Source organism: Monopterus albus, unplaced genomic scaffold, assembly GCF_001952655.1.
Source record: "Monopterus albus unplaced genomic scaffold, M_albus_1.0 scaffold339.1, whole genome shotgun sequence".
NCBI classification, from domain to species: domain Eukaryota; kingdom Metazoa; phylum Chordata; class Actinopteri; order Synbranchiformes; family Synbranchidae; genus Monopterus; species Monopterus albus.
This window is the reverse complement of record NW_018128219.1, coordinates 410,850-424,257: the sequence shown is the minus strand read 5'-3', so window position 1 is coordinate 424,257 and position 13,408 is coordinate 410,850. Positions and strand designations below refer to the sequence as shown.

At 42.7% G+C, this 13,408-nt stretch overlaps 2 protein-coding genes across 3 annotated transcripts in view; one reads left to right on the top strand and one right to left on the bottom strand.

The window, feature by feature from the left end:
- Nucleotides 1-6,361, top strand: part of ilf2 (interleukin enhancer binding factor 2) — an 11,837-nt gene extending 5,476 nt beyond the window's left edge. The window contains exons 7-15 of the mRNA XM_020624839.1: nucleotides 253-347; nucleotides 1,823-1,939; nucleotides 2,894-2,972; nucleotides 3,089-3,176; nucleotides 3,297-3,358; nucleotides 3,449-3,563; nucleotides 4,565-4,655; nucleotides 5,617-5,777; nucleotides 6,164-6,361. Coding sequence (XP_020480495.1) covers nucleotides 253-347; nucleotides 1,823-1,939; nucleotides 2,894-2,972; nucleotides 3,089-3,176; nucleotides 3,297-3,358; nucleotides 3,449-3,563; nucleotides 4,565-4,655; nucleotides 5,617-5,768 — 799 coding nt within the window. The 3' untranslated portion in view covers nucleotides 5,769-5,777; nucleotides 6,164-6,361. The remainder of the gene's footprint in view (nucleotides 1-252; nucleotides 348-1,822; nucleotides 1,940-2,893; nucleotides 2,973-3,088; nucleotides 3,177-3,296; nucleotides 3,359-3,448; nucleotides 3,564-4,564; nucleotides 4,656-5,616; nucleotides 5,778-6,163) is intronic.
- Nucleotides 6,362-9,996: 3,635 nt separating this feature from the next.
- Nucleotides 9,997-13,040, bottom strand: pex11b (peroxisomal biogenesis factor 11 beta). 2 transcript variants are annotated; one of them, XM_020624846.1, is made up of 4 exons: nucleotides 12,897-13,040; nucleotides 12,199-12,314; nucleotides 11,917-12,118; nucleotides 9,997-11,132 (listed from the first exon to the last, which is right to left on the bottom strand). In XM_020624846.1, exons 1-4 carry the CDS (start codon nucleotides 13,007-13,009, stop codon nucleotides 10,724-10,726), a joined length of 840 nt encoding a protein of 279 aa, XP_020480502.1. In that variant the 5' UTR covers nucleotides 13,010-13,040; the 3' UTR covers nucleotides 9,997-10,723. The 2 variants fall into 2 exon arrangements, with proteins under 2 accessions (XP_020480502.1, XP_020480501.1); XM_020624845.1 differs by having other exon boundaries at nucleotides 12,669-13,028.
- Between the last annotated feature and the right edge of the window lie 368 nt (nucleotides 13,041-13,408).

The window sequence follows — 13,408 nt, the reverse complement described above, 5'->3', positions numbered from 1 at the left end:
CGTGAGTGATCACTAGGAAGTGATGTCACCTGCTTCCAAACTGAAGAGACTTGGTATAGTTATTCAAATTGGAACCCTGTCTAAAACAAAGTTGCTGCTGTTCTTATTTTTTGACTTGAAGGCCTTTCGAGGTGTTGGTGCTTGTCACTCTTTAGGTCTGTTGAAGTAGTTGCATTTTAATCACATTAGATACCCCTGTGGATCAGTCTCTATGCTAGCAGTCCAAAGTCTGGAGACTCTAAATGAATGTTGACTGGTGATGATGATCTTTTCTTTTACAGTGGAGGCAGTTGCTGCTCTTGGAAACAAAGTAGTGGAGACCCTTCGTGCACAGGACCCTACTGAAGGTGATGCACTTAGAGCCCCTTGTTGGTCGGTTTTTCGGTGGGTTGGGTAAATGACATGTAGACATCAGTATCTTTTAGTGATTAATTATTTGAATGTGGCCCACATTAAAGGATGGGTTCAGGATTTTTCAAGCTGGTCATAAAACAGTAATTGTGTAGTTTAGAGTAGGTCTTAATCATTGTAACTCTTCTTACTCTACATCAACCAGTCTCCTAAGAAACAAATGGGATAAATTTGTGTTAAATCAGAATCTGCTTTATTGGCCAGGTTTGTTGGACACATGAGGAATTTGACTCAGGTACGTCAGCTCTCAATGTGCAGACAGTAAACCAACATATGGATGTGTAATATAACAAAATAGCAGTATTAACATCAACAAACAGTGCAAACGATGCAGAAAAAGCAGTATAAATAGACAATGCAGACAACAAAGGAATTTTCATTGAAATGAGATAATTAGGGATAAAAATAGAGTATTTAAAACAGAGTACTAGAGACCTGTACAAGTCTGTCTAATCTATACAATGTATATATACACAGGTATTGCACTGAGGGTTATTGTCCAATCATACTGTCTTGGGTTAAGTGTTCATCAGAGTAACAGCCTGGGGGAAGAAACTCCCTGTGCCTGGTTGTCTTAGTGCACAGTGACCTGTAGCGCCATCCAGAGGGGAGGAGTTCAAACAGATTGTATCCGGGGTGTGAGGGATCAGCAGTGATCCTCACCGCCCTCCTTTTGACCTGTGCGGTGTACAGGCCCTCCATGGAGGGCAGGCTCACACCAATGACCTTTTCTGCAGTCCTCACTGTCCGCTGAAGTCTGTACTTGTCCTTTTTGGTTGCTGAGCCAAACCAGACAGTGATGGAGGTGCAGAGAACAGACTCGATGATTCCTCTGTAGAACTGTATCAGCAGCTCCTGGGGCAGGTCGAACTTCCTGAGCTGGCGCAGGAAGTACATCCTCTGCTGTGCCTTCTTGGTGATGGTCCTGATGTTGGACGTCCACTTCAGGTCCTGGGAGATAGTGCAGCCCAGGAACTTGAAGGACTTTACTTCTGATACAGTGCTGCCAAGTATGGTTAAATGAGAGATGCTGTGTTGGGCAGCAGACTGAGCGTTTTGTTTAAGGTTGGCAGTGTTGTTAACCTGAAGTAGCAACGTTTTATTTAGAATACCTAATGGCTCAACTGAACTAATTAATTTAAAAAAAAAACACAGTTAAACATTTTTAAAAGTTTAATAAATCCTTGATGTTTCCAAAATAATCGGGTTAAATAATTGTGATCTCAGTATTGACCAAAGAAAATAGTGATTATGATTGTTGCTATAATTGTGCAGCCCGACTAAGACTTATTCTCACATCCATATGGGCACACAACATTTTATAGACCAAAATGAAAAATATTTAATTGATAATGTGCTATTGCTCGTTTCAGATGTATTTACTGTGCAACTGTGTATCTCCTGGTTTCAGTTTTGTCCATGCTGACCAATGAGACAGGCTTTGAGATCAGTTCAGCTGATGCTACTGTCAAGATCCTCATCACCACCGTCCCTCCCAACCTGCGCAAGCTCGACCCTGAACTGCACTGTATGAACTCTCTGTGCACAACACACACACACATATATATTCAGCGTGTAGAGGAAATGTCTCTACTTTGTTTTGGGTTTTTTTTTTTTTTTTTTTTTTTTGTACAACCTCTTCAATTTTGGGCCATGATATTTTAAATAAATGAGAAACAGTGGGATAATTGAGGCCGCCGGTCCTGCAGGTATCACTCTGCCAGTGTTTTATTATTTAGTAGGTTTCTGGAGATCTCTTTTGATTGTTAGTTGTTTTTTTGTTTTCGGAGCAACAACCATGTCCTATGGCAGACATGTCGGAAGTCTCAGCTCACAACTGCTCAGCTAACAAAAGCCACGTCAGCAGACCTGGTGGCCCTGTAACAGCTGCCTTTGTTTTGCTCAGAAAACCGTACACAGTCAACTTATCGTTTTTCCTGAGGATTCCTCCGGTAATTATGTCTCAGTGTAGGCCACAGCTATTTTCACTCACTCAGTTTCACTCCATTTTGAATTAAGTCATAGTTAAAAGGGTTTAGTAAAACTTCTGTTGGTCAAGACAGGTCCTAGAGAGCCCAGTCTTTTTGAAAAGCATCTGGCAAAATGTGAACAAACTTTATAAGTGACCACTGGTTACAGTACAACATCCATTATGCTACATTTTTAACATTTGAAAAAACAATTAACTCCAAAAAAGCTAAAGGATTTGTTAAAATGCTGCCAAATTGACTCGCAGATTGTTCAGGTTCTGGAGATAAAATATAAAAGTTCAGAAATGTGTCATAAAACTGAGAATACAGTGACAATAATCTGCTTTATTTACTGTACAAACCATGTGTTGATTTGACAAATGAGTGCTGTTTTACTCTGTGATTGTCACAATCAAGGTTGTTAATTAGACTTTTTGGTAAATGTATAAGACATGAAGTCCATGGTGGGAATCCACCCTGGGACACTAGGATTTATTGTCTTGTTTCTCCAGTGGACATCAAGGTGCTGCAGAGCGCGCTCGCTGCCATTCGCCACGCCCGCTGGTTTGAGGAGAATGCCTCCCAGTCAACGTGAGGAAGTCTTACTGGCCTGCTGTTTTCTACCACTAGAGTTGATTCATGCATAAACGTAGGCATGAGCACACTCACCTGAACTTACTGCATTATCTGATTGTCCTCATTTTCAGGGTAAAAGTGTTGATCCGCCTGCTGAAGGACCTGAGGCTGCGCTTCCCTGGTTTTGAACCCCTCACACCCTGGATCCTGGACCTGCTGGTAAGACCACAAGTCCCCAGGTCTTGACATTTTACAGACATCATGTCCAGAGTGATAAGATAACGTAGTATCAATCTACAAGTGATGAGGTCATGGTGGTAAGGCTGGTGTCTGTTTCAGGGCCACTCTGCAGTGATGAACAACCCGTCCAGGCAGCCCCTGTCCCTGAATGCGGCCTACAGGTTGGTTCTCTCACCTTACTTTTCATTGCTGTATGATCACTAAGGATCAGACACTGTCTCTAAGCTTTGAGCTGGACTTGTGTTTTGAAGGCGCTGCCTGCAGATGCTGGCTGCTGGTCTCTTTCTGCCTGGCTCTGTGGGCATCACTGACCCCTGTGAGAGTGGAAACTTCAGAGTGCACACAGTCATGACTTTGGAACAACAGGTGGGTGTGATCCTGCCCCTTTACTGCAGGTGATACAGGGAGCTTAATTATTCTGCTAGCACCCACATTCTGTTTGCAGTGAGGCAGTAGCATGCCTTCTAGCGTTTGACCACAGAAGAGCTATCTGGACAACCAGATGTTTGAGTCAGAAAACTCCTGACAAGTGAGACGGCTTTCAGAAATGTGGTGTCGTGGCTAGAGTGTGATGCCAACTAAATTAATTCAGACAAGCCATCCCAATTTAAATGATCATTTAATATTACAATTATTCTGAATAGAGTAGTATTTAAACAGATAATCTTGTAGTTAGGGAAACAGAGAACAGGGACTCTCCTCCTGCAATGTGATAGATAAAGCATTAAATAAGAAGATTGTCAAACGCACCAGTCAGTTGTTGTTGGTCCCGAGTCAGTCTTTCTGTCAACCCACAGTCAGTTGTCAGTCTCCCCGGGTCTACGGTACACCTTTCACGGTAGCATGGTCATCCTCTCTCCTTCTCCTGCTCTAACCCAGCTTTTTATCTGCTCGCACTTGCACAGCCCTCCATGGCCTGAGCCATGAAGACGCGGTCCCATGCCAGCTGCCCATATACTTTCTTCCGAGCATTGTCTAAACTGTCCAGTACGTGAACTTCTAGGTCGCATTGACCTAGCGCACATTTCCTTTTTCTAAACCTGAAAAGAGCACACGATCAGTTCACATAAGGCTGCAGCTACAGTATATCCATTCCCTATCTGAGTAGGAAGTCACTCGGGATGTTGACCCATAGGTTAAACAAGGGGGACACAGCCCAAGATATTCTTGCCTGCGCCAGAAACAGATCAAGCTTCCGTAAACACTTAGCTCAGCCTTCCATCCTTACACAACTATTACAAATAATATCTAAATATGGACTACATACTGTTCTATTACATATTACCTCTGGAACCTTGTTTATTTTCAACCACTACAGTGGTATGACTGATGGTGGTGTGATAATGTCTGTGTGTTTGTTTGTGCAGGACATGGTGTGTTTCACAGCTCAGACACTGGTGAGGGTGCTCTCTCATGGAGGTTACAGGAAGATCCTTGGCCTGGAGGGAGATGCCAGCTGTAAGATAAAATCTGTTATTTATTTAGAAGTAAATCAACTGGCTAGATATGAGTAACGTGTACTGTATATAGCAGTCATCCTTACATTCCAATGAGAAGCAGCAGCTGATAGGAGTGATGTTACTACAGTCCACACAAAGTTAAACACAGGCCCACGACACTCACCAGCAGTATAGGTGTGCCACCTCACACAAGTAACATTGGTGTAAAAAAGCTAACGGGTGCTCCTCTTGTGCCAGCAAACTCCAAGTTTGGAGATGATGGACAAACAGAAGAGATGATCCGGCTAAGGCGCGGTGTTGACTAGTCGCATACAGGGTATGATCTGGACGTGGGTGTCCAAGGGAAGAAGACTTTTGTTTACCTTGTTAGGATGAGCATTCACTGCTGTTCACTGTTGAATCTGGGCCACAATTAATGCACCATAATTACACGCCATGCGTTTATTCATGCTGGATGTTAAACAGTATTTATTATCAATCACTGCAGACACCCTGATGCTAGGTTAGAGTAGGCTGTGTTAGCAGCATGGCTAACCACAACAGAAACTCACGGGGTGTGAACTAAGCCACACATGTCGACTCCCTCATCCCCCGACCAACACAGCCCTGTGCGTTAAAACACAGCAGGAAGTTGTTTCTGCCGGACTAATGTAAACATACCGTCACTCCGTCTTCACACTCCGTCATGCTATTGCCCTGGTTCTGTTATGTGCTGATATTGCAAGACAGCGTTTGCTTTAATGAGAAAATATCATCACGTTTTAATTTCACGAGATCTCGTCACACCCGATTGTGCTTCCAGTATGATGATCCCTGGTAAACATGTTCAAATGTGAGGGGCAAATCTTAAGCGTGTTGCTATTTCCACATGTACCGTCAAGTTCCACAATTGAGCTGTGAGGATACAAATTGTGCCTGCCTGAGCAATAAGCCGAATAAACAATAATTTGTTGCTTCAGACCTGGCAATAGAGATGTCCACATGGGATGGTGTGATCGTCACTCCGTCAGAGAAGGCCTATGAGAAACCTCCAGAGAGGAAGGAGGAGGAAGATGAAGCTCTGGAGGAGGGAGGAGATGGCGAGGATGAGAGTATGGAGACGCAGGAGTGATGAGTTCAGGTTGGACCATCGCCACATTCAGCAGCTTTCACATTATACACATCTTCCATTAAATCAACTGCTAACATACATTTGTTCTGAGAGTAACAGTATCTACGACAAAATGGCTTGTAATTTTTTTTTTTCTAAACACAATGAGGACAAATCAGCTGTGTTGCTCTCATCATCTGCGGGACTAGTTGTGTGGACAGTATAATGTAAACCTTGGATTTCCTCACATGAACTTTTAGTTTTCTGTAGAGTCCATCCAAAAAAAATGGGTTTTTCCACTTCTTCCTCTTGGCATGTAGATAAACCACCACACCATGACGGTCTGTGTAAACTGACCATGTTATGCTCATTTTGACATGTAGTGTCATAACACACTTGTTCTGTTCTCTCTGCAGTCAGTGTTGGTGGCTAGTGAAGAACTCTGTCCTGGATCACCACCAGCAGGAAGTGTTCCATCCGACAGCTACTGGTCCTCTGATGTGTTCAGGATCAGCCTCCTGTATTTTCAGTTTTTATTGTCATGTTATTACTTTCCCTTTGTTTGGCTTGCCCTCTCTCTTAGTAACAGTTGAAAGTAAACCTTTTTTTATTTAGCTTGTCTTGTTGTTTGTGTCCAGGTGAAGGTAACAGACCAGCTACGCATCCTTATTTTATTTACTGTTGAAAATTGTCATTGCATCAATTAGTCAGAATGGCAAAAAAAAAAAAAACGCAGGCAGTGTTGTTGAGGTTTCAAACTCTATTTGCAGTATACCTTAACATTTTCAGTTTATATTTCATCTGAGTAAGGTAGGAAACTTCAGCCGGTCTGTACCTGGATCACAGTTGTACATGTCCTACCTGAAGTGAAGTGACACTCGCTTATCAAAGAAAGGCAGAAGAGCCAATGCACTCTTCGGTACACTACATGGGTCACTGTGGTGTGAGCAGGCCCCAGAGAAAGGGCAAACATTTAATCCGGATCAATAACAGAATTCTGAGAAGCAGCACAATTCTTGACTTTGTTTGAAGGCCACAATATGCTAACCCCTGGACATAGGAATAAAGCTTACCTCTCACACTAAGGTGGCATATTTGAAACATATTAAAGCTCCAAACACTGCTTGAGGTTGTATGACGGGGATATTAACTCAGTAATTGACTACCATGAACCTGCGAACAGAGTTCCCTGCAGACCTCCCTCTTTCATGTTATTAATTCAGGATAAGACCCCAAACCTCCCAAATAACAACAACCTGCAGTTTACTGTGGCAGCTACCTCCTTAAACCCTCAGATGTCACTGTACTGAGAAATTTTTATAAACCAGTACACTCTGGCTCTTTGAGGAAGTGTTAAATTTTGTCTGAAATAACCAACGAAAGCTGTGTCACTGGACACTTAAGACCATATCTATTTTGCACAGTGTTTAGTTGACATGTTATTAAGGATAGGATATTTAGAGAATAGTGTATATGAAGTAACAAGTAAACAGTTGGATATTTTAGATAACCCCTTTTCTGATGTAACTTTCTAAATGCCGCCTCCCTTCTCATGGCCAGCTGGTTATGTATGGAATTCACCCGTGCAACAAGCCCAATCAGAAAAGTGCTGCTTGTTTTGTCCCCGTGGGGTATCCACAACCAGGCAGCTTGTTAACACCGCTGGGTTACCACTACCTGTTTTAACTCTCTGAGACACCATTGAGAAGTTTGGCATACTATTAATGCTGTTGATTGTGTAATTGAAAACTCAATGGGAATTGTGCAATATATGCAACTTTAACAATTACTAATTGAAAGTGTAGACCCACTAAAATCATGAGAATCAGCATCATCAAAACTTGACTCAATAAACAGAGTATTAAACCTTTTCAGGAATTTTATATAGGAGCTTAAAAGAGGTACAGCAAAGCAGCAAGATATAGCATTAAAATCATCAATAATTGTCTTGATCGGCTTCCAGTCTAAATAAATCAACTACCATTTCTAAACATAAATCCGCAGCCTCCTTACTCCTTTGGCTGTGTTCCTTCAGTCCCTCGGTCTTCTGGATGTCAGGAAATCAACCAGACAGAGCCTCCGGCTGCAACTGTGGAAGGACTCCTCCGTTCCTCTTTCTGCCCGGGTTTTTAAAGGGTTCTGGTCGGCAGACTCAGTCCCTTCCTCCAACCAGATACCATAGTTTGCACTTAATAACTTTTTTGGCCTGCACACTGTCGCTCTTCAAAACTCATTTGCATATTGCGTTCAGGATTCTTGTAACTGTTCATGACTGCTTTTGTTAGATCCAGCCTCAGATTCTACTTCCCCTTCCTTTAGAAAACTTATCATCTTAATACTTAACACAAGACAGAAAACCCACTTCTGCTTGAAATACAAAAGTTCCCATTATCGCTTTCAACTGAACAATCAGAATTGCACACAGATTTTCCACATAACCATCAATGCTTTAAAATCTAAACTTGGATTTTTATAATTTGAATCTTATACTTGACCAAACATTGATTATTAATTAGAGATTGATTAAAACAGTATTTATTAATCAGATCTTTATACATGGAACATGATTTTTATTACTTTCTCAGTGTCTTTCTACTTTTTCATCACACTCCTCTCTCTGTCATACAACTTCACTTCCCCTTTTCAGGGATGTGTGTCTTCCTCTTTTCTGTGACTCAGCACTCTCCACTCTTTGTGATGAGATTGGATATAAAAGCACTTTTCACCATTCCATATAATACAATCATTTTACATTTTTCTCTTACACATTCTTTAATGATTATTTCAAACAAAACACACACAAAGCATCTCATAATTATCCTTACTTATTACTTTATGCATTCTGCCATAGCGTTTTAATATTTTTTCTCTCTCAACTCCTCTTGCTGCTTTTTGCACACATCCTTGCTGTTCTTGTGTGAATTCTGACTGCAAAGAGACAATTTGCTCAATAGTCTCCTGCAGCCCTTGTTGTAAGGTTTCTGATGCCAGATGATCAGAGGCCAGCCCTGCTGTTATGGTCTGTTTCCTGTGCTCCTTAGCTCTCTCCGGGACCCGTTTTTACAGGCTTGCCGACAACTTTATTCTGAGGACTGGGGAGAGTTTCAGGGGACTGCTATAACAACTGGACGTCACCTGGTAACGAGTGGTGCTGGACACCACTGGATGGACAAGCTAATAATTCGGTATCAACCAGTGAAAGTGCTGAATTTGTTAACCCTGAACTGAGGGAAACAGTTTTCCATTCCATAATGTAGAGGACATTGAACTCAAATTGGTTACCATGGAAACTTGAACAGCTGTTCTCCAAAATCTCTCATGCTAAGCCTGAAGAAACTGAGCTGGCATCTCATTTCTTCATTCATACATTCAGTGTCAAAGTACACCTCCGTGTTGGACACCAATCTGTAACCCAAAGCCTGTCTTAACTAAATGTTACTGCATTTCTGCAGGGTGAGGACAGGGACAGCGATTTCTGTCCTGACAGCCAAACTCCAGGCATGGTGGATTCATCCTCGGGTCAGAATAACATCTGCACACTGCCTATGCTTATGGAGTCTGTGGACATGGAAACGGCCAGGTTGTTCCCCAGCAGTGAAACATGTACTGTACATCACTGGAATCACTGAAAAGTTTTAACTTTCATTTCATGAGCTATTGAACCACAAATAATCATTTCTCATGTTGTGACTGGTTGCAGTGATGAAACATTCCAGTCGGTTTTACATCATGTTGGAAATGATGCAACTATTCCAGAGTATTATTGCTATGAGGCTAAAAAGATTTTAAAACTAGACAGGCTTAGAAGTATTTTTAAATACAGACTGCATGTAGTCAATTTGTTTGAACAGCACTCAGTTAATCTTTAAATTTACATTTAAATATAGTTATTACATGTAACTGAGCAAGGTTTTTGATGTAATAGGCATCTAAAAAATTCACTCCAATTTTTCAATTCACAGAAATCATGAGGCTATTACTGTGTTTTGCTGGTTATTGGGTCAGAAATTCAAGCCTGCTAAATAATGAATGAGTGAACTACATTGAATAACACAACAGTGTTAATGTTCACTCTTTTCTCCAGCTCAGGCTCTTTCACCTCTGCTGCTTTGACAGTACTCAGCTGTTCAGAAAATTCTGTGGAGAACTAAAACATTCAGTTAAGAAAAGCTTTATAAAGTAATACCCATTTTCAATACTAAAAACAGGGTGATAGCTTTCAACAGTACTGCTAATAATTGACAGCACCTTCATGAAAACAGTAGGAGGTTTATTTAAAAACAGGTCCTGTGTCAAAACTGCAAAGCCTGCACAATGTAACATTTGGAGACCAACACTGATTCCACATCTCCTCATTGACTTCCTGATTAACAGGGTGGTGCCACATGAAACAACTGACAATACAAACATCTACAGTTCAACAACACATCACATCTGGGTGGTGTCACATGTGCAACACAGCAGAACCTTTGGGCCTCTAGAGAGCAGCGCAGCATCTAAGAGGCTCTACAGACTGTCTGCATCTATTTGTTAGCCTAAATGAATGGAGCCACCATCCTACAGCTCTTTACTGTAGTGCCTTCAGCCTCTGAGTACTGAGAGGTAACGGCTGGACTATGAAGTGTAGAATGATGGTTGAGTATGAGTAACTTTGTGGAAGTCTGAGACAGTGGGCTCTGTGCAGCAGCACTACACTTCAATACAAAGCTGATTAGTTCAGACATGCGAGTCAGAAATGAGCTGTGAGGTGTTAGTGGTATATAAGCATTGTGTGATGCAAAAGCTTCTCGGGGTGTACCCTGTCACTTATTTTGAGCATATCTGAAGGATCTGGATGCCCTGCCACTAGTTCCAAACGTGATGAGTGAACAGCAGCAGATGCTGTCTTCAGAGAACCATCAGTATGTTGACCCCATTACACTGGAATCTCACTCCTCCTTGGGGCTGTTCAGATGGACTTCACTATTAATCCTGGTTCATGGTTTGAGTTTGAGCCAGGGGTGGACCATGGTGAGGATGGAGAGAATAGAGGAGGCCAGGCCACAGGCCCCTACAAAGCCAGGTCCTGTTGGGTAAACCCCCAGCCGGTCCAGAGGGATGAAGATATCACAGCTATTCTTCAGCAGGTCTAAGAGCAGCGGTGGGTTGCTGTACAGCACAGCTACCAGTAGGTGAAGCTGTCTGCGGAGCCAATCTGACATGATGGGCAGGGCCACAGTGGCTGGAGCCGCAGGTGAGGAGGGGTAGGACAGGTGGTCAGCGGGGATTCCGAGGGATGGGGAAGGGGGGGATTTGGTGGCTCTGTGACGCGTGTCACACTCCATGAGAAGGCGGAGCTCATATACATCTCGAGTCAGGTTGAGGATCAAAGCAAAGAGGTAGTACCTGCAGAGTTCAATCACATAATGGGTATGACAACAGTACAAACGTGGTTGTTTATTTTGGAGCTGTGGGTCTAATTCACTGTGTTCCATTTCAAGTGAGTACTTCAAGTACAAATACAGCATTTCAATATCCAGAGTTTTAGTCTGTGGGTCACATCAGGGTCCTTATTAACCCTGTCAGCCAAACCCTTCTAAATCCGTCTTTCCAAACTAAACAATAGAGGTCAGTGTAGGTGGACTGAACCTAAACCTGCTGCAACTGAGGTTTAAACTCACAGCACTGAATATAATGTCAGATTTCTATGATTATGTCATTAAAATATCAAGTCAAAGTGTTTGTCATATGCACAGTTAGGAAATGTATTTCCCTGTACAATGAAATTCTTACTTTGCTGTCCATATGAATGCCACAAAATACAAATGAAATATAAAGTAGATAAATAAGTAACACAAAATCTAAGGCACTTTAAGCAGCAAATGCAGCAGTATAATAAAAATATATAAGAATATAATAGGAAAATGTATGCTGCATGAGAGCAGCATGTGCAGCAGTCAACAGTCAATGTGCAATTATGCATGTGCAAACTGAGAATGTAAACAGTACAGGTCGACAGTACATGATGTATTTCCTGGTAATAAACTCCTCACGCAGGCAGTTTTCCTACGCACCCTGCGGTGGTAAATGCTCTGCCGAGAGGGCAGTGGAGCATTTACCACCGCAGGGTGCGTATGAAGACTGTCTGCAAAACATACACACAGAAAAGAAAAAGAAGCGCCTCGCTCACCTGAAAGATCTCTGACTCCATTTGTGCTGGTCCAGTCTAGAGATGAGGCCTGTTTTTCCAGCCCACAGGACATTATCACAGGCAAAGTACAAGGCTCTGTTGAGGTGGCTGATGGTCAGGCAGAGCCTCAGTACGCTGTCAGAAAGGTGTATGGCCCTCTTGGCAGCCTCCAGTGCCTCCACAGAGTTTCCCAGACGCAGCACTTGGCAACAAAACACACAACAGTCACCCTGCTTCAGCTCTGGTGGTTGGAATAGAACTGCAAGTGGCACCTTTACTTACACTTTCTTGTCAGGCTCATGTGCGCTTCCAGCTGAAGAACAGTTCTGTAGAGTTGCGCCCCTGCCCCGCCCTTCTGCAAAGTGTATCCCAGCAGAGTGCAGGCGTACTGAGCAGCTCTGTGAGTGCACAACACACACTGTTAATTTGATCACAACACAGCTTTTCATAATGACAGCAGAGGAAAGAATCTAGTGAAAAGTTGAAAAGATCACTGCAGATCTCTCCTCGTCAGTGCAGACACTGGCTATCAGTTACTCAGTTTCAGGTCATGTAGAAACACTCTCCATTCGAGTCAGCCAACTTTGTGCTGTCTCTGTGTAGACTAACTAGTACAATTTGCCGTTTGTTAGCGAGTGGTCTGTCTCTGCTAGTCGGCTGGCGGAGATTTAACGCTAGCTAACAAGCCGTATGTGTGGCTTCAGCGATATTTCATATGTTCTCGTTGTTGGTAATAAAATCAGTAACATTACCTAAAAAGCTTCTCCTTGGCTTGGCTCTGCGCGTTAAAGCGGACCCAGGAGTTCATACTGACTCCTTGCTCGTGGCCTGCAACTGCTGCTTGGCAATAAAGCTCAACTAGCTGTTTATGTCTGTAAATCTGAAGCTTCTCCTTGGCAGCGAGATATTCTTGTGCTTCAGGTGATGTATTCAGAACTAGCGTGCTAATGAGGATCCGAATCGCATAACAAATCAACCACCTTATTCCAAATTCGCTGTTGTCTCGCACAGAACTACTTCTTCTGCTGTTGCTCAGAGTTGCTGCTTCTTCTCTTCGTTTTCTTGCGGATTCCGAACCAAGGAATACGGTCATTCCGCCACCTGCTGCATCGGAGTGTGTAGAATCACAACATTAAATTGCCTGAGTTTTGAGGAAGGGGGAAACAAACAAAACCACACAAATGCATTTCCTGAAGAAAATGCGCGTGGATGCCGATTGCTGAAGAATTGCCCTGAAAATGCTGACATGACTGAAGGCTGAGATGCAATGCTGAATAATTATGGAACACGAAATGAAAAACTGAAATTGGAAATTTAACTTAATTATCAGAAGAAGGTGAGAGCTTGAGAGCATTCCTAAAAATAGTGATGGCTAATTGAGGAAGAATATGTCAGCCTAAATGAATCCACCCCACCAGGTCACAGTAACTGTCACATCCCTCGAAACACAGGCCGAGGTGGAGGTGTGGCAGCGATCTTTGACTCAAGCCTA

Coding starts and splice junctions, on each gene's coding strand:
- pex11b (XM_020624845.1), bottom strand. CDS start 13,009: ATGACCGTATTCCTTGGTTCGGAATCCGCAAGAAAACGAAGAGAAGAA. Junction 12,315..12,668: donor GCCAAGGAGAAGCTTTTTAG/GTAATGTTACTG, acceptor GTGCACTCACAG/AGCTGCTCAGTACGCCTGCA. Junction 11,133..11,916: donor TGGAGTCAGAGATCTTTCAG/GTGAGCGAGGCG, acceptor TGAACTCTGCAG/GTACTACCTCTTTGCTTTGA.